The sequence below is a fragment of the Fulvia fulva genome, chromosome 7 (genome assembly GCF_020509005.1).
Source record: "Fulvia fulva chromosome 7, complete sequence".
NCBI classification, from domain to species: Eukaryota; Fungi; Ascomycota; class Dothideomycetes; order Mycosphaerellales; family Mycosphaerellaceae; genus Fulvia; species Fulvia fulva.
Genome location: NC_063018.1, coordinates 3,064,902 through 3,083,861, shown reverse-complemented (window position 1 = coordinate 3,083,861; position 18,960 = coordinate 3,064,902). Strand labels below are relative to the sequence as shown.

Here is an 18,960-nt window from a genome sequence, read left to right as displayed (position 1 = left end):
ATGTATGCAATACTACAGCAATGCGGCAGTGTCGATTCACTGCCTCGGTCAAGAGCTGTGTTGTCTCAAGAGTCAGGGACGTCTGTTTGAGAAGGGCATCGAGCTAGCGTCAGTGGTCTGTCATCTCACATCGCGCTTGCCTCTAGCCGCAGCTGGATTCGTTGACGGCAACATCCATCTCCATCAACCTACAGACTACAGTAGGCCAGTTCTCACACAATCAGGCATCGCGCCTCTGATGGATGACAATCAAGCAAATCGGGCCAGAGACTCGGCATCTGAGAGTCCTATAGAAGGCAGAAAACCACGTCTCCTCATCATCGGTGCGGGCTCACGAGGCAACGCCTACGCAGCAGCACTCGTTCGCTCTGGTCTCGGTGTTGTGGCAGCTGTAGCAGAGCCCATCGAGTTCAAGCGTCGACAGCTGGGCCAGAAATTCATGTGGCACGACTCAACGCCCAAGCCTGAGCACGAATTCGAGACTTACACTGACTTCGTTCGCTTCGAGCAGCAGCGTCGAAAGGACGAATCCGCTGGGGTGCCAGTACCGTCTGGCGTCGATGGTGCCTTCATATGCGTTCGAGACGCGCAGCACGGTCATGTCCTCACAGCCATCGGACCACTTGGCCTACACATCATGAGCGAGAAGCCTTTGGCCACTTCCTTGACAGAGTGCTTGAAGATTGAGCAGGCCATCAGAACGGGCGCAGAGCGTGTATTCGCTATTGCGCACGTCCTTCGCTACAGTCCTCACAACATGCTTCTTCGCCACCTTGTACGCGAGAAGAAAGTCATTGGCGACATTCTATCGATCGAGCACACGGAGCCAGTAGGCTGGTGGCATTTCAGTCATTCATATGTTCGTGGCAACTGGCGCAAAGAGTCCACCACAGCTCCAAGCCTGTTGACAAAGAGTTGCCACGACATCGACTTTGTACTTTGGATGCTATGCTCACCTCCTCCAGGTTCTACAGAAAAGCCGCATCTGCCGGCCAGGCTTAGCTCGACTGGCTCTCTCAAGCACTTCCGTCAGGCGCAGAAGCCGAAGGCTGCTGGCAATGCCACCAACTGCCTATCTTGTCCTATCAAAGACACTTGCAAATTCTCGGCAAGCCGGATCTACTATGACAAGCACCTTGCTAAAGGCACAGCGAAGTGGCCGGTGGACATCGTCAGCCCGGAAGCAGAAAGCATAGCTGCTGCATCTGGACCAGAAGCAGCCAAAGAGACTCTCATCAAGTCTTTGGCCGAAGACTACGATGCCAAAACGACTCCCCTAGCTGACATTGAGGGCCGCTCGTGGTATGGAAGATGCGTATTCGAAAGCGACAACGACGTCTGCGACGATCAATACGTCAATATCGAATGGGACGACGACCTCAATCACCCAAAAGGCGGAGCCAAAACTGCATCTTTCCACATGATCGCCCAATCTCTAGCCCAGTGCGAGCGCAGGGGACGCATATACGGTACCAACGGAGAGATTTCCTACGACAGCAAAAGCATCACGGTCCACGACTTCGACAATGACACCACCCAGACACACAACCCCGAAGTACCCGTCAATTCACACCACGGCGGTGGAGACGATGGCCTAACGCAGCAGTTCGTGAAAGCAATGATCGCAAGCATGTCGGGCGAGATGAGCGTCAAGCAAGCACAGGTCGAGCACCTGGGTTGCACGATGGACGAGATCATTCGATCCCATGCTGCTGTGTTCGCTGCTGAGGAGGCAAGACGAGAGCGGAAGGTTGTGGATTGGCAGGAATGGTGGGCTCGTAATGTTGGCAAGCAGCAACATGTCTGACGAGGTGGAGGTTTGGATCCTTGGCGCAGAGGCAGAACCTGCAACGACCATATACTGCGACGATTTTTCGATTTGCTTCATGTGGCGGAGGTCGCGTGGCTATCCTTCTTCAATATCGTGTATCATCAACGAAGGATGAGCTTCCAAGATCTCGATGCATTGAGGTCCGTAATTGGCATCATCGTTGTCATCAACGGGCGGATCTTGAGCGGAGGCCCGGGTTCTCGCCGCTACTTCTGCAAATATTTGAGGGCGTTCAGGTACGTGACGACAACAAATTATATCAGGAAGTCAACGTGATGCAGCATTGTCCCGAATAGATTCGCCCAAAGAACGGTCCTCCATCAGCGGAAGCACCAACGCTTCCGCGCCACCGGGGGAGCGTTTCCACCTGCAGCAACATACATGTATCTTGTTGGAGCTGGCTTCATCACCGCTCTGCCATTTTTGATCCTTGCTCTCGAACAAGGTCTTAACAAGAACAGATACTGCCGGCTTCAAACTGGGAAATCTCAACACTACCCCTCATCGATCGTCCTCCACGTCCCTCGCATGGCATTGGCCTGGCCAGAGCTCAGCCCGTGCCGATCACCACATGTGCCACTAACCCGCCCCGTCCGGGTAAGGCAAGTGCCACAACCGCCACCAGATCCTTCAACGAAGCCTTTGCCCACTGAAAAACCCAATCAATGTCTTGACGTGAAGCATTTTGACTTCACTTCCATCTGCTCCGCGTGCCTTGCACATGCACCGGTGGCGCTAGCCATTACATGCCGGCCGCTGCCGTCGCTTTTACCGTCTTCGCCTCGAGCCATTGGGCGTAGGCTTAGCAGGAACAGAGCAATGGCCTCTGGTTCGCGAGGTTCTATTCATTGTTTGTGGCGGTGTCGTTTGTCAGGATCCCGGGATGGTGGGTTTGCTGAGATAGGCGGCTTGAGGAACCCGGTGCCACGGTACATGGGTTCGAGAGGGAAGAGAAGTGGTGTAGGCACACTAGGTACTTGTGCTGCTACCTCTGTGTATCTATCAGAAGGTGTTCTGCTGCTGTTGTATGCTTGATCAATGCTTTCTGACTACTAGCTAACGCCTTATCTCGTTCTTGATGCAGCCGCTGGGATGTGGAAACAGGTAGTCGGACTATTAGCTTTGTTCATTGTTCTCAGCCAGGCTGTTCAAGGCAAAGTGACAGACCATGCGACTACACTGAGACGCCAGGCGCAGACTGCGCTGCCTCAATGCGCCGTGAGCACATTGTCTTCAACATCAAAGTGTTGCGCTGACCAGTAAGCAGTCCCAATGTCTCGCATCGCTATTACCGACAACAAAATGCGCACCGACCGACGTCGAGTGCCTATGTCAAGATAATCCCCTTCTGGAAGCGACCGCTGCCTGTGTCCAGGCCAATTGCACAGTCATCGAAGCCCTGACGACTCAGCGAGTACAAACGACCAGCATATGTCCACAGCCCGTCCGCGATCAGTCCGGCCTCACAGTCCGCGTCGTATGGGCGCTATTCAGTCTCGCGCTCTTTTCAGTGCTCGCGCGCTTACTCTCTCGTCTGCAGAGACTGGGCGGCAGCGGTTTCGGCCACGATGACTGGACAATCCTGCTCGGTCTGTTGCTCTTGATACCTTTGAATGTTATTTTGCACTTCATGGCTCTCGATGGGCTGGGGAAGGATATCTGGATGGTCATGCCAGGGCAGATTACGAACATTCTTTACCTCTTCTGGGTGGAAGAGTTCTTGTATACATTCATCTTGGCCGTGACGAGGATCTCGATCCTGCTGTTGTATCTGCGGATGTGGCCGGACACTGAGTCGCGGAAGTTTAGGAATGCCTGTATCGGGTTGATTGTGCTATTGAGTGTGTACGCGGTCACGATGAATGTTGTGCTCGCTGCTAGTTGCAGTCCGGTGTCGTATGCGTGGTGAGTTGGATCGACTTATATGAATTCGTGCCATTCGATTGACGCCATCCTAGGACCCGCTGGGACGGCGAACACGAAGGCTCCTGCATCAGTCTACAAGGCCAGATCTTCGCGACAGCAGGCCTCAACATCCTGTGGGATCTTCTCGTCTTCCTCCTGCCACTACCAAAGCTGATCAAACTATCCTTCGCCTCCACCAAAAAGAAGATGGCAGTCTGCTTAACCTTCGTAGTCGGACTCTTCGTCACAGTCTGCAGCATAATCCGACTGAAATACCTCACCGTGTGGGGCAGCAGCGCGAATGCAACATGGGGCTACCACCCGATCGCGATCTGGAGCAGTGTCGAATGCAACGCGTCCGTGATATGCGCATGCATGCCGGCCTTAGCTGGACTCCTGCAGCGTATTTGGGCTTATGCCACAGGCCATGCTCTCAGTAGCTATGGCAGAAGCCACCCGACCTTGGCTGAAGATCAGAAGCAGGGTGACTATGAGCTGCGGATACGCTCGACTTCGCTGTCGGATCCTGTGACCGGGAAGCGACTGACGTTTGGCGGTGGACTGGACCTGAATCCAGTGGACCTGAAGATGTTTGACGATGACGTGGAATTTGATGAGGATCGATTTGAGTACCACCAACACTTCTATGCGACGAAGCCGTTGCCGAGAGTTGACGAGCCTTGACGCTGGTCTCGGGAATCTGTAGATGATAACGACTGACGAATAATGAACAACGAATGACGAGATATTTTTGCACGTTGATATCCAATGGAGCGGCATGTGAAATATAACACATCCACATGGCTGTGGAAAAGCTCTTCGGATTCACTTTACGCAGACAAGAACCCTACTCGGTAGCAAAAGACTGCTCGCCGCGCATAGCCACTTCCAAGACCTCGTTGATGTGGTCCATGCTCAAGTCAGCTTTGTCAGATTGTGCCAGAAGCTGCGCCATCTTGCCCATGTGTTTGATGCGTCTGCCATTGAGGTCCAGGTTCCCAAGCTGTTCGTATTCGGAGGTTGTGAGGTCGGTCCTGTTCAGGAATGTTTTCCAGACTTGAGTGCGAGCATGGTGGTCGAGAGCGTCATAGTGCATGGTCAGGTGAATCCGAGAGTGAAACGCTTGATCAAAAGTGACTTGGCGGTTTGTAGTCAATATCAGTACGCCTTTGTAGTATTCCAGCAAGCGGAGGAACACTGGAGGGAGCAGAATCAGCAGGGTGCTGGGACACACAGGTAATGCTGCAAGGTTCGCTCACCTGCTACTCTCTGGTTGCGCTCGGTGTCGCCATCCTTTCGAGCTTCGAGGAACGCATCTGCTTCGTCAAGGAGAAGCACAGCGCCCCATCTGGCAGCTAAGAGCAGCATCCTTTCCAGTGATGTTTCAAGTCGATACGTACTTGAGGCGTCCGGCTGTCCAGCAGTCGCAGAGTAAAGTGGGATTCGCAAGTGCTCAGCGATCGCTTCTGCTGTCAGTGTTTTGCCGGTACCTGGCACGCCGCTGAGCAGCAGAATGACCCCTTGTCCTGTGCCGGACGTCAGCGACTCGTCGTGGAGCAGGGTTGAATGTCTCGCAACACGAGTTCTTCACCTTTGCCTCGTACGATATCATCTAGATTGTTTTTGTAGGGCTCGTTGCCATCGACAAGGGCTTTGATTAGTCGTTTGCGAGCAGCCGAGAGGACGAGTTGATCGAAGGCAGTGTCGCTCCAGACAATGTCAGTGATATTGTCCACCTCAAACTCAGCCCATTCCTTGTTGGCGAAGTCGTAACCACGAATCTTCGAGCACATGAGCATCAAATGCGTTTGTGAAAATTGTTCTGTATCACTTCAACTCAATCGAGAAGCATGCTCGAACCCTGCAGAATCCGTACCTGTGTCAGACTGCAATTCCTCTGGCATGTTATGCAAGCTGATGGTCCTGCCATACTTGGAATAGCCGTCTGGATCAATGCGAATCCTCCCTTCGACCTGCAGTTGTCAGTGCCGCATGGTATGACAGCACCAATACTCACATATCTCTCGACTGGGAGCTCGACGATCCCAAACTCGGCGAAGCCGGCGTGCATCATATAGCCAGCTTGATTCAGCACAGTGGCTCGAAGACCTCGAGTGATCAGCCGTTGAACTAGTGCGTCTCCTTCAGGAAGGAGCGAAAGAGGAATGTATTTCAGTTGTTCAATCGGTTGGCTTCCTTTGAACGGCTTCACTCGAAGTGGACGATCCTCCAACCCGTAGGCTGCCCCATCGTAATCAACATACTGCGTAGAGATCTGGAGACCAGGGCATTTACTGCAAACGTATTGCGTAGACACCATGCGAAGCAAGCCGTGCTGTGGACCAGAGCGATCGACCACGACATCTCCAGGTGCGAACAGTGTGCTCAACAGATGATAGGTGATCAGCCCTTGCCGCTGTAGCTCGTGAAATTCATCCACTTTGTTGCCAATCTCTCCTCTCAAAGCTTGACAGAAGACTCCGACCTGGTCCCCGAGTGCAGTGCCACGTAATTCGGCCGACTTGGTCTCGAAGGCAGCGCAGCGGTGCGAAAACTGCCTGTATCAGGGACCTAAGCTCTTTGCTACGGACCGAGATAGAGTACAGGAAGAGCGGTTTCTCTCCGACCTCACCCGGGTCCTTCTTATACCGCAGGATCACTGCGTGTTCGTCGTTCTCGGGCTCTTCCCTGCAGTCATCAGGGGTAGTAGTCTACCCAGTTACGCGTCCCATCATCGCATCTGGGCCCCTGATATTCGATTTTGACAAGAGCCTGTTGTTGATCTGCCCGAGCCGGCAGGTCTGTCGGCTCGACTGGTCCCTGGGCCAGCACATTTGCAAGTGACAGGTCACCCACGACGTGTTCTGGGGAGGGAGGTATGCCGGACACAGCACTGGCGCCGTGGCTCGTAGTCTGTTCGATAGCTTGAACGCAGTCCTGGCTGGCTGTCGAGGATGCTTTGCTGGACGACGAGTTTGACTCGTACATGGCGAAGGAAGTCTCGGCCCGTCATCAAATATTGAAGGACAATTGACGGCAGAATTGAAGCAAGCCGGATTGCCGGAGAAGGAGTCGGGCGATTGCAACGTCAACGATTCTTCCACGATCCATCGTCGCTTCGTGCCATCTACATATACATCGAGTTTGCCCAGAATACCGGTGCACGCAAGTGGCATGGAGCAATGCATCGTGTGCTGTCGCCCTCGCTTCGTGCCAGAGCCGCAATGCCAATGCTACGCAGCAGCGGCGAGCAGTCTCGCTTGCATGCATCTTTGGGCTTGGACATTGGCAGATACCAACTCCAGCTCGCTACGATAAGGGCATGATGGTTCTCTGTCGCCCCCTACATCCCGTCTGGTACCATGGCTTGGGGTCGAGGCTCGGACGCCTCCTTTCTTGTGGCATATTTCTGCTATATGGAAGCATGAGTCCGTTATCCGGACATGTGCAAAAATTGAAGAAGAGAGTGTGTTTGACCATAGCACATTCTCCCGGCAGGGGAACGAAGCCATGCAGAACATGCTTTCGAGGGATTGGTTTGGCAGAGCTTGGGTCCTGCAGGAAGCTGTACTCGCGCGCCACGCAGTCATCCGATGCGGTCGCTTCGAAGAGGACTGGAAGGTTTTCTGTGCTTTCGTATGCGATTACAGAAGATACTACCGTGACGATGCCAGGGGGCTTGTGAAAGGGACCTGGCAGTACAATGGACTCGACGGCAACCGTGACCGCATGAATCTTGCAATGTCTAAGGAGCTCGAAATGCTACGCTGGATCAACCTACCCTTCTCGATAGCGACCATCAGCGCCGCTCGCACGGACGGACTCGAGATCCCAATCCTGCAATTACTTGGGTACGTGCGATTGCAATCAGCGACAGATGCAAGAGACAAGGTGTATGCGATCATGGGCCTCCTCAGCGAAGATCAACGAAGCAGACTCCCGCGCCCAGACTACGATGCCGAAGTCATGGAAGTATACATCGCGCTTGCGGCCAGCGTCGTGCTAAGCAGCCGATCATTGGATGTTCTTGCTTGGAAGAATCCATATGTAGAGCCATTCTTCACGGGCATGCCAAGCTGGGTTCCAGACTGGCGCAGTCTACAAGAAGCTGGTAATGTCGGTAACGAGCGCGTACAGATGCCCGTCATATCTCCGAGGCATGGAGCCGAGCCTTTCGGCACCTACGATCCAGTGCACAATGCCTCCTTGTACCCCATTTCGCCATATAATTTCGACTTCACTAACGAAAGAGTCCTCCACGCTCGCGGGGTCCACGTAGACGCTGTAGCAGATTGGTCAGAGCAAATCGGGGGACTCGATAGCCTTCCTCCTCCGCGGTATAAGGAAGATTTCACATTTCATCAGGAACAGATTCTGGACTCTCCCTTGCGCGACATGAGGACGAAACTTGTCGACTCGAACACCTTGACCTCTGACGCATTCTGGCGCATCGTGTCCCATGATCAGTACATCAAGCGTCTCAACAGATACAGGAGTGAAACCCGCAGACTCGGCAAAGAAGGCTACACGACACTAGGTGGGGTGAAGTTCCCACCCGTGACTCCCGAGGACGAAGAGGCAATTCTGAAGCTGGAGTATAGAAGTGGCATCGAGCTGAAAGGGGCGCGAGATCTCATCTTGAGAACGAGGACCGGCTACTGGGGGGCCTTTCCTCGGAACACGAGGCCAGGAGATACTGTCGTCGTCCTGTTTGGTGCGCGGAAGCCTGTCCTTCTGCGCAAGCACCGTAGCTTTCATGTGTTCGTGGGCGAATGGTAAGTGGAACTTGGCATTGCAATTGCTGAGACATCACCGCTGACGTTGTCGAAAGCTATGTTCATGGTATTATGGGTGGTGAGGTGATGCTCGGCAAGCAGATCCAGAACTACGAGGCGGAAACCGAGGTTTTCCACATTGCGTGATCAGTCGTCAGACTGATAGTATTGACGGATCTCCTCACTCTAATGCCATAAACATCTGAGAGCAATAGCCTACATGAGACCCTCCAGATGTTCGATGCTTGGGGTCGATGAGAACGAAGGGCTAGCACGAGTTTCTTCAAGGCCCACGCTCAGCTAGCGCTGCCTCTAGTGTACGATGCCACTGGCTCTCCCAACACCTCCAGACGAGGCTTGATCCCTGGCCCTGGCGTCTTCGGCGCTGTTACCCGGCCATCAGCGACATCGAAGTCTCCATCGGCCGTCTTCACCTTTACCATATCACGAGACTCTAACACGCACCGCAAATAATGCTCCGGCACAGTCTGCCCAAGATGGACGATGGCCGTGAATGCGATATCTGAGCCAGCTGTCTCTCCGATACAGAAGGTGTAGCCCGCAGCAAGGCAAATGTCCCGGTGCCGCCGACCTTTGGTCAATCCACCATTCTTGGAGATCTTCGGGCCGATACCATCAGCTGCATCATCGGCAATCAGCTGTATGATCGAGGCATCAGACGTTGCGAGCTCATCAGCTACCATTGGGACATTGGTCCTGCGACGGAGTGAGGCATTCTTCCGCCATGTGCTGCATGGTGCTTCCAGGGCAAAGTCCAATCCTGGAGGCAGCCGAGTGCATGCGAGGCGATGTAGTTTGAGCCGAAGGGGGTGCTTTCGCCCCAGCCCTCTAGCCCACTGTTGGTGGTGATGCGGACAATGGTGGCATCGAAGCTGGTGTCTGGATCGTAATAATGATTGATGAGCATAATCTCGAGCTCAGCACGTAACACAAGCATGAGCTGACTTACATGTGCGACCATTCGAAAGACGATAGGTACCTCCTGAGTATGGCAGATCGAACTGATAGACATCGATGCGGACAATGTGTAAGTCTTCCATAGCGCTCAGAGTCGTTGAACGCAAATGTCGAAGAGTGAGGTGAATTAGCAGACGACCGAGGCTATTGTAGTCTGATGTCGAGCGATGGAGCTCTGCTGCTCGTCAACACACGCCTGCCCTGATATCGTCAGAGATATCGATACGACACATTGGCAGCAACAACGACCAGGAATCCAAAGGTGCGTCGTGGTAATGTGGAGCCTTTTATTGCCAGAATGGGAAAGTATGTACGGTTCTTGGTAAGCAGACTCGGCTCATACGCCGAGTGATGTATGAGCTCTCTATTGATATCGATATATGTGTGCTCAAGACTGATCTGTTCAACTATTTCCCAAGCTCTCACCTCAACAACAATGTGATACAGTGAGCTCTACAGGACAATGGCCAGCAACCACTCAACGACGAGACGAGCTTATCGCCGAACAGACGACTTCACACCAGGCACAACAAAGATCAAGATCGCAGAAGAAGCACTGCCATTGCCACTCGCTGCAACAAGTGTCTTGATCAAAGTTCATGCCGTGGCTCTCAATTACAGAGATGCCAGCATCTCGAACGGTGGCAACCCTTGGCCCGTAACACCTCACGAGGTCATCGGCAACGATGCGGCTGGTGAGGTGATTGCTGTTGGTGATCAAGTCAAGACTCTCAAGATTGGAGATCGAGTCGGTCCTAATACTGATACGGAGAACCTCACGAATCGATAGTGGAGACGATCATGGCTCGCTGCTGACGAGGATGGGGTGTTGGCGGATTATCTTGTCTACGACGAGAAGGTGCTTGGGAAGTTGCCTACGTATCTTGACTGGGTGCAGGCCAGTATAGTGCCTTGCGCGGGTGTGACGGCTTGGTCGGCGTTGAAAGGTGCAGAGATTGGACAGAGTGTCTTGATACAAGGTCTGCCAGATTATCGCCGACGAGCGTATGATGTTAGGCTGACGAAGTTTGTGACAGGTACTGGTGGCGTTGCCATGTTCGCTCCAAAGCGTGCAAGATCTATGGGCCTCAAGGTCATTCTCAGCTCGTCCCGTGACAAGAAGCTGAAGAATGTCTGCGACCTGTTTACAGAACCGCCGATTCTGACTGTCAACTACGCCACAAATGCAGAGTGGCATGAAGATGTGCTCAAGCATACTGATGGCGCCGGTGTTGATCTCATTGTCGAGAACGGCGGTCCTGGGACCCTGCTCAAGAGCATGAAGTGCACTCGTCGAGGTGGTACCATCAGCCAAGTTGGCCATCTGGATCGGCAGAAGTTCGATGATGCCTTGGAGATTGTCCCTACTCTGATTGATAGGAGGATCCTTCTGAGGTATGTGTGGGAGCCCAGTACTTGAAATTATGCACTGACATCGTGGCCACAGAGGTATCAACGCAGGGTCAAAGACAGATATGGACGATCTTTGTGCCGCTCTCACAGCTACCAGTATTCGTTTCGACGACATTATCGATTCGACCTGGCCATTTGAGAAAGCCGATGAGGCACTGCAGTGCCTTTGGGAAGGCAAGCAGATCGGAAAGGTCGTCATCAAGATTTTGGATTGATGAAGAGCACGCCTCTCGAATGTCCAGGCTACTCGTCTGCTTCTGCTTGTGGCTCCCGGACTGGCGCTTTGTGCGTGAAGAAGATAAAAGATGTCACAGCCACAAAGACAGAAATACCAGCTAAAGCGCACGCTGTGTAGTGGAAACCGACAGTATCAGCCAGCGATCCGCAGACCAGCGGCCCTAGCATCAGGCCAGTAGCGAATGACATCTCAGTCAATGAGAAGATCCTCGAGCTTCCTCCACCCGGTCCAAAAATGTTCGGGTCAGCTTTCCGCAACTCATGGAGGGTGGTAGTGAGCTGAAACGTCCCAGCGCCACGTCCCAACGTTGTCGTGATGCCGATGCCGATTATGCTCGCCACGAAAGCAGCCTGGCCACGGGTTCCAGAACCTATCCCGAGAAAGCCGTCCTGACCTGGGACCCCAGAGAACCACAGCAGTGGCGCGGTAAGTGCCCAGCCTATCGTGGTGGGCCAACGTAGGCCTATTCTGTCCCGCAGCCAGCCTATGAAAGGGGCCAGAAACATTGCAGGAATCTGCAGTCCCAAGAATATCGAGCCGATCGGAGCACTTCCCCAGCCAAAAGTGTCCCGCAAATGAATTGGCAGGGTCGCATCGAAGCCCGAAACAACCATGGCGAAAGCCATGACGTTGAAGATGGCAGCATAGACTACACCTTTCCGCAGCATGACACCGTAGAAACCCCTCGCCGCAGTCCTCTTCGCCTCCCCAGCCGGCTGGCCATCATTCAGAAGCGGCGCTTCTTCGTCCTCAACCCTCTCACGCACCTCTCTCTTCTCCTTCCTCCCCTCCTCGACCATCGCCAACCTAGCCACTAACCCCACGCCCAACAACGCCAACGGCACGCTCCACGCAGGCCAGTACCCAAACCACTGCAACAACGCTCCACTCACAGCAGGGCCCGTAATAATTCCAGCCGTGATGAAGGAGCCTGCAAACCCTAACGCCTTACCCATATGCTTTCCTCCCGCCGCATCAGTCAACATCGCAAACCCCACAATCCACGCTCCGGTACCTGCGATACCTTGAAGAATTCGTCCGAGATACACCGCCCAGACCGAGGGCGTGAGAGCGACCAGGAGAGTACCGGCCGTGCAGCCAGAGAGGGAGATGAGGAGAGGAATTTTGCGGGAAGAGGTTTTATCGGCGAAGTGACCTATGATGGGAGCGGCGGGGATGGAGATGAGGCCTAGTAAGACGAGAAGCTCGGTGGTGAAGCGTTGAGTTACGGCCGGGTCCTGATGAAGACGTGTTTCGATCATGTATGGGAGTATGGGCACTACGAAACCATACAAGAAATTCTCTGTGCATTGTTCAGCGATTATGTTCGGTGTGGTGGGATTTAGAGTCATACCTGTGAACAAGCCGAGTGTAGCGGTGAAGATTAGCAGGGTCTTGGAAGAGCGCCATGACTGCGTGTTCGGGGCAGACATGCTGATCAAGAGTTTGCTGTAGAGACAGCACCGAAACAGAGAGTATGGAAATGTAGACGACATAAGAGAAGACAAAGAGCTCACCTCACTTTGAAGATCTGAATTGGAAGGCAATGCCCTCGCTCCACTTTTCACGGGCCGTGCTCGCATACGCCCTAGATATGCAACTGGTAGCTCCGACTCAATGCCGATGACCGGAGTACATGGGTATGTATTCCGTGCTGTATATGCATCGTCCCGTGCTTACTCTTCGTTCTACTTATGCGCCACTGTATCCGGTGGCAAAGTCATAGCACCACTGCCATCACCACCCTTCTTCAACCCATCATCCATGACCTGAGGTGTAGCTGGAATCTCCACGTCCTCAGTCGTCCACTCCATGCCAATGTAGCTATCACTGACGACCGCGACCTGGACCTTCCTCTCCTTGTCAGAGTTGGGCAGCTTCATCGTGGCTCTGGTCGATGGTCTGCTGGTGTTAGCACCCTTCACTTTGTCTGCAGACGGCCAGCTGACTCGCTTGAGACCCAGAATGTCACCGGTGGCAGCATCCGAAATGAGGACAAAGTAACCTTCAGTCTGCGGCTTGGGATATCGTGGAGCGTAGATGCGGTGGTCGCGGTTCTCGAGTTGGTTCGTGCGGGAGAGATTGACAGCGAGACCGACAGCATTGACATCCGTCACGGTAACGCGGAGTTGTGGCAATTGACCCAAGGCTTTGAAGACCCTGCCATGAGATGGATTCGGCAAGCCGACCTTCTTCAGGGCCTCCTCGATCGTGGACTTGGGCGCTGTCGTGGCTTCAATCAGTGTTTGTGGCTTACTATTGCCTTCTGCAATGCGCTTCTTCTCCTTCTCGGGCGGGACACCGTTGAAGGTTGACAATGGTCCATCGTCCGGCCATCTGGCCGACTTCACACACTGAAGCAGTGTCATCATCATCTTGCAACTCTGCAGATAGCCCAGCTCGGTGAGCACATCGATACTGGCTTGGAGAATACGGATGGCTTGATCCAAGACGGAGTTCTGGTCACCCACGTAATCGCTGATGGGCAAGTCAATGCGCGAGAAGTGAGCTTGCAGGAGAAGGTGCGCCTTGACGTGAGGATCCCACATGACGAGGCCGAGTCGATCTGCCTTTAGTGGTAGATTGTTCGAAAGCTCAGCGTTGATGAGGTCCTCATTGTGGCGAACTGGTAGCTCATCATATTCTGTCGCGCGACACATCCAAGACAGCACGTCCTCAAACGTGGCTGTCGGCTTAGCGAACTCGGTCAAAGTCCTGATCGTCTTGTGGGCGAGATAGTAGTACGACATGATCTTGCCAAGTGGAGTCGGGTCCACGTCGCCATTCGGCATGATCGAGATACATTTCGAGTCAGCCAGCTCTGACAGTGACTTATCGACCATCTCGATCATGTAGTCGTTCGCCGCTTCCTGTGCCGCGATGGTGTTGTTTTCCTCCGCAGATATCTCGAGACCATAGTATGAAGGATTCTTGTGCAATCTGCGGAAGAAGAACGTCCAGGTCAAGTAGTCGAGCGCATCTTGCTTTGTAGCAATGGTACCAGCTGACACTTCGGCGCCCAAATGGTTGTCCAACACATTGTGCAAAGATGATTCGACCGGGAAGCCAGTGTGCAAGAAGTGCTTGTAGAACGCTTTCTTCGAGTCTTGCGTGAAGATACGCGCGATACCGGAAGTGTCGAACTGAGGTCTTCCAGCACGACCAAGCATCTGGAGCACATCTGTCAAGTCCATGTCCTTGTAACCCTCGATCTTAGCGTCGAAGAACTGAGTGCCTTTGACAACTACTAGATGAGCTGGCAAGTTGACACCCCAAGCCAGGGTACTGGTCGCGACCAAGATTTGGATCTTGTTATTTGCGAAGAGTTCCTCGGAGAGCTGCCTGTCGGACTCACCGAGACCAGCATGATGAAGACCAATGCCGAAGCTCATCGCTTCTCTCAGCGCGTCGTCCTTGACTCTGTCCAGGTTGAGCGCAAGGTCATCTTCTGACATGTGCACGAAGCGCCTTGGGTTGTCTTCCATACCGCAGAAGTTGATGAGATCTCTTGCAGTCAATCTCGTCTGTCGTCGGGACGCAACGAAGACAATGACAGGCTTATCAGGCGAGTGCGACTTGATCGCCAAGAACGTAGGTCGATTCATGCTTTGCATCAACGGACAGAATCCACGTTGTTCCGGGAAGCCATCTATGTAGATCTCCAACGGTACTGGACGCACCGAGTGACGGAAGTTGAACAGACCCTCTTTGACGCCGAGCCAGTTGGCAAGATCCATGGCGTTGGCGCAAGCCGTGGACATGCCAACAAGTCTGACAGAACCCTTCTTCTGCGAAGCAATGTAGTTCATACGACTGACAATGATCTCGAGAATGGGACCTCGATCACCACCTAGAAGATGAATCTCATCAATGATGACGAGGCTGACTTGTTGGACATAGCTTCTGGTCTGCCAGCTACGACTGATACCGTCCCACTTCTCGGGTGTCGTGACGATGATGTCGGCATCGCGGATGGTCCTCGTGTCTGGTGTGTTATCACCAGTCAATTCGACAAGCTTCAGACCCATCTGCCTGGTGAGACGTTTGCTCCAATCCTGAACACGTTCGCGGACAAGCGCTTTCATGGGTGCAATGTACACGACTTTGCTGCCTGGTTTCTCTCTGAACGCCCACCACATGGCAAGCTCACAAGCGATGGTCTTGCCAGATCCGGTAGGGGAGCCGAGGAGCACATTCGCCGGTGTGTGGTACATGCAGTGGAACAGTTGCGTCTGCATAGGATTGAAGAACTGGAACCGCTGACCATATATCTCCTCGAGCAGAGAATTCTTGAGCGCCTTGATCGGAAGCGGTTGGAGGTTCAACAAGTCCGTGTATACACTTTCAGTGTCTGGTCGGATCAAGTGCTGGAAAGACACTGGAGTGACTGTCTCTGCGCCGAGCCAACGGTCGCTGACAGCTCGTACATAGATCTGGCTGGGCAGCGGGTCGGATAGTGGTATCGTGAAGTTGAGCTCATGATCATCATAAAGCTTTCTGCGGCTCAAGATGAAGTACTCGTGGTGGTAGATCTCGCTTGTCTCGGAGTTCTCGACCCAGATCCAGTAACTCTCGCTTTTGCCGTGATGACGGTCATTCCATCTAAACTCTGGAGTAATGAACAGCTTCACACGCAACACGTCGCGGTTCAATGGTGCGATCTCAGCTTCGACTGCAACTGTCGGGAAGTTATCGAGTAACTTGCCGATCGTGCTGCCCATCTTCTGGTTATGCACCAGGCTTCCAATCTCTGCCGACTCCATCTCGCGCAACGTCTCGATCGATGCCGTGCCACCCTTCTCATCAAGATGGCGGATGACGGACTGTGGAAGGTCGAATTGGTGAAAAGGATGTTCGTATGGCCATACTCTTTTCTCAATGCTCTTGCACATACTCAGCAGTACCAGGCACTGATATCCCCAGCGCCTGTTAAGCGCAATCATGAACAACGCTCTGCAGATACGAGCCGCATTCTGGGCCACGTACGCTGTATCGGACACTAGCGTGAAGTCCTCGAGGTTGGCCTTGCTGATATACGATTGCAGCAAGACGTTGGTCTTGCCGTGCTGTGTACCAATGCCGCCCTCAATGTCACATGGTGCGGCCTCATCTTTCAGTCGCATCAGCTCCTTCTCTTCAGTCTCGCGGCTAGTAATGTTGTCGAACTCGCCGCTCATGCTGATCATCTTCAGGACATCCGCTTCAGTCGCTCTTGGTCGCATCATCGTGTTGAAGATTTCGACGCTGGTTTGCAGGACGTAGAACTGGCTGGCGATACGACCGACATCTTTTGACCGCAACTCCTCCGTGGTGGGGTTGAAAATGATCATCTGGCTTTGCTGGAGTACATTCGCAGCTCTCACGATGAGATCACGTCGCCGTTGAACCAAGTTTGGGTCGTGCTGCAGCTCCATCCATTCGATACCATAGGCGATAGGGTTCTTCTTCATGCGCACAAAGAGATATGAGTATCCGAGCCATGTCACGGCTTCTGGTACACTCGTGACCGTGCCTAATGCGATCTCAGCATTGAGGTTGTCGACCAGTTTCTTACTGAATTGCGATTCGATTGGCTGCTGTTGAGTGACGGCCATGAGGTAGTGCTGCAGCTTGTCTTGCGAGGTAATGATCATGCCAATACCAGTATCCTGATACTGTAGACGACCAGCACGACCAAAGATCTGGAGCACATCAAGGATGCCAAGATCAACAAACTTACCGGCCTCAGCACTGTAAAGCTGGGTGCCCTTGATGATGACCGCAGCAGCTGGCAAGTTGACACCCCAAGCCAAGGTCGCCGTACAGCAGAGCACTTTCAGTACACCTGCAGCGAATAGGCGTTCGATCATGTTGCGGTCCGAACGCGGCATACCAGCGTGATGCGTACCCATACCCTTGGCCACCAATTCTCTGATTCCGCGACCCTTCGATTGTTTGACATCTTTCAAAGCTTGTGTATAGCCTTCATGGTGACTTGGGTCGAACAAGTCTGTCAAGCCTTCTTCGGTAGCCTTCTCGTATAGCAGCCGGGCAGTCTTGACAGTATCTTTGCGACTGTGAACGAAGACCATGATCTGGTGGTCTCGCTCCAACATGTCTCGAACCTTTTCGAACGCGGTGTTATCGATGTTGTCTCGACTTGTCTTGGTACCGGCTTTGCCCTTGACACCAAGGAAGTGTTGCTCGAGTGGTACTGGACGGAACGATTGGTCGAAGTAGAATAGCCCAGCCATGCGATTGACCTTCAAGAAGTCGGCCACATCGACATAGTTTGGCAGCGTGGCACTGAGGCCAACAATGCGAATCAGAGACTGGGTGCTCTCGACCTGTCGCTCAGTCCTTGCAACGAGCGATTCCAAGACAGCGCCTCGCTCGTCGTGAAGCATGTGCACTTCGTCTACGATCAGCAGTCGAACTTTCTGCACGAGCGCAGTGTCACCAGTCGACTTGCGCGTCACCACGTCCCACTTTTCTGGTGTGGTGACAATGATTTGCGTCTGCACGATCTCTGCTTTCGTGAGCTGCATGTCTCCCGTCAACTCGCGGACTTGTATTCCAAGCCATGCCAGCCTCTTCCCAAGCTTGTCCGTAATCTCTGCTGCAAGCGCTTTCATCGGTGCAACGTAAACGATCTTGAATTCTTCAGTATGCACTGCGAACTCTGCAGCTTCTGGCTCTTCGATCGGATTCGGATGAATGTTCTTCGCGACGGTATTCAAGATCGTGAGCATGGCGGCATCTGTCTTACCTGCACCAGTTGGAGCGCAGACAAGCATGTTCTCACTGGTGTGGTATGCTACTTGATACACCAGACTCTGCATGCGGTTGAGCGTCTTGTATCCTTTGAACGTCCTCTTGCAGAGAGCGTCCAGCTCACTGATCTGCACGAGTTTCTGATGCTTGGCTCGCGTGTCCACAGCCGCAGCCGAGATGCTGTACTCTTCATACTTCTCCCGCTCGATGCGCTCAGTGCCAACAGGCAGAGAGTACTTCGAAGCATGGGCAGAACGCGTGTTGCCTGCACCGTGAGATCGATAGACGTGGGGATACTCTGCCTGGCTTCTGTTCCGCGCCGGCGCCAGCGATGCACTTTTGTGCTGGAGATCTGCTTCACGAAGCTTCGCTGCTCGTTCGGCCTTGGAGAGGATACCAGACGGGGCTGAAGTACGAGAGGTAGGAGAGGAGAGGATCTTTCTGCGGTAGTGGATCACGTCGCCTACCAGGTCGAGTTCGTCAAAGCCGAGAATGTCTGCCAGAGTCATCTGTAGCTCATCGCCACTGCTGTCGCTCGCCAAGACGGCGACAATCTGGTCTTCGAGGCCGCTGGCATCCAACCCACTACCTCTGCTTGCCACTGCTGCACAGCGCCGTCTCAGCCATTCTCTGTTCCCGTCCTCGACCTTCTCTTGTGTTGCGGCGGGTATCTCTGCGCTTTCTTCGCTGTAGTCGTCCTCTTCATCCTCGCTGACCAAGTCCCATATGTCGTCGCTGCCAGACGCAGGTGACGGATCGTCATCGTCAAGGTCGAGATCGTCTCCATACACCGGCTCTTGGGCCTCGCCGTTGGTCTGTGGCAACTTCAGCTCGGCAATCGCAGCACGCATCGCCGCCAGCTGCTCGAGCCATTGCGACGCTGCGTTCTCGGCGGATGGAGACATGTTGCGTGGTTCCGACAGCCAAATGTCACCAGGAAGATGTTGATGCTGCCTCGGAAACAGAGTCATCGACATCATCTGCTGAACGTAAATTCCCGGAGCTCTGTCGCTTAGTCACGGCATGTGGAACATCGCGCCGCGCTCTGCTCTTTCAAGCAACCAACA

The 18,960-nt window shown here is 53.6% G+C and overlaps 8 protein-coding genes across 8 annotated transcripts; 4 read left to right on the top strand and 4 right to left on the bottom strand.

Annotated features, from left to right (window-relative positions):
- Positions 1 to 4: 4 nt before the first annotated feature.
- On the top strand, positions 5 to 1,807 carry CLAFUR5_10439 (uncharacterized protein; the record flags this gene model as incomplete). Its single annotated transcript, XM_047909587.1, has 1 exon — positions 5 to 1,807. One exon carries the CDS (start codon positions 5 to 7, stop codon positions 1,805 to 1,807), a length of 1,803 nt encoding a protein of 600 aa, XP_047764286.1.
- Positions 1,808 to 2,923: 1,116 nt separating this feature from the next.
- Positions 2,924 to 3,740, top strand: CLAFUR5_10438 (uncharacterized protein; the record flags this gene model as incomplete). The annotated part of the gene is made up of 2 exons (XM_047909586.1): positions 2,924 to 3,049; positions 3,099 to 3,740. The coding sequence occupies 2 exons, from the start codon at positions 2,924 to 2,926 to the stop codon at positions 3,738 to 3,740; spliced, it is 768 nt and encodes a 255-aa protein (XP_047764285.1).
- An 843-nt stretch (positions 3,741 to 4,583) lies between these two features.
- Positions 4,584 to 6,056, bottom strand: CLAFUR5_10437 (uncharacterized protein; the record flags this gene model as incomplete). The annotated part of the gene is made up of 5 exons (XM_047909585.1): positions 4,584 to 4,933; positions 4,996 to 5,262; positions 5,328 to 5,558; positions 5,613 to 5,709; positions 5,754 to 6,056. 5 exons carry the CDS (start codon positions 6,054 to 6,056, stop codon positions 4,584 to 4,586), a joined length of 1,248 nt encoding a protein of 415 aa, XP_047764282.1.
- A 377-nt stretch (positions 6,057 to 6,433) lies between these two features.
- CLAFUR5_10436 (uncharacterized protein) lies at positions 6,434 to 6,724 on the bottom strand (the record flags this gene model as incomplete). The annotated part of the gene is made up of 1 exon (XM_047909584.1): positions 6,434 to 6,724. One exon carries the CDS (start codon positions 6,722 to 6,724, stop codon positions 6,434 to 6,436), a length of 291 nt encoding a protein of 96 aa, XP_047764281.1.
- A 522-nt stretch (positions 6,725 to 7,246) lies between these two features.
- CLAFUR5_10435 (uncharacterized protein) lies at positions 7,247 to 8,658 on the top strand (the record flags this gene model as incomplete). Its single annotated transcript, XM_047909583.1, has 2 exons — positions 7,247 to 8,511; positions 8,568 to 8,658. 2 exons carry the CDS (start codon positions 7,247 to 7,249, stop codon positions 8,656 to 8,658), a joined length of 1,356 nt encoding a protein of 451 aa, XP_047764284.1.
- A 1,294-nt stretch (positions 8,659 to 9,952) lies between these two features.
- On the top strand, positions 9,953 to 11,117 carry CLAFUR5_10434 (Zinc-type alcohol dehydrogenase-like protein; the record flags this gene model as incomplete). Its single annotated transcript, XM_047909582.1, has 3 exons — positions 9,953 to 10,237; positions 10,280 to 10,884; positions 10,937 to 11,117. The coding sequence occupies 3 exons, from the start codon at positions 9,953 to 9,955 to the stop codon at positions 11,115 to 11,117; spliced, it is 1,071 nt and encodes a 356-aa protein (XP_047764283.1).
- A 28-nt stretch (positions 11,118 to 11,145) lies between these two features.
- On the bottom strand, positions 11,146 to 12,723 carry CLAFUR5_10433 (uncharacterized protein; the record flags this gene model as incomplete). The annotated part of the gene is made up of 2 exons (XM_047909581.1): positions 11,146 to 12,443; positions 12,495 to 12,723. 2 exons carry the CDS (start codon positions 12,721 to 12,723, stop codon positions 11,146 to 11,148), a joined length of 1,527 nt encoding a protein of 508 aa, XP_047764278.1.
- Positions 12,724 to 12,828: 105 nt separating this feature from the next.
- On the bottom strand, positions 12,829 to 18,798 carry CLAFUR5_10432 (Putative helicase mug81; the record flags this gene model as incomplete). The annotated part of the gene is made up of 1 exon (XM_047909580.1): positions 12,829 to 18,798. The coding sequence occupies one exon, from the start codon at positions 18,796 to 18,798 to the stop codon at positions 12,829 to 12,831; it is 5,970 nt and encodes a 1,989-aa protein (XP_047764277.1).
- Between the last annotated feature and the right edge of the window lie 162 nt (positions 18,799 to 18,960).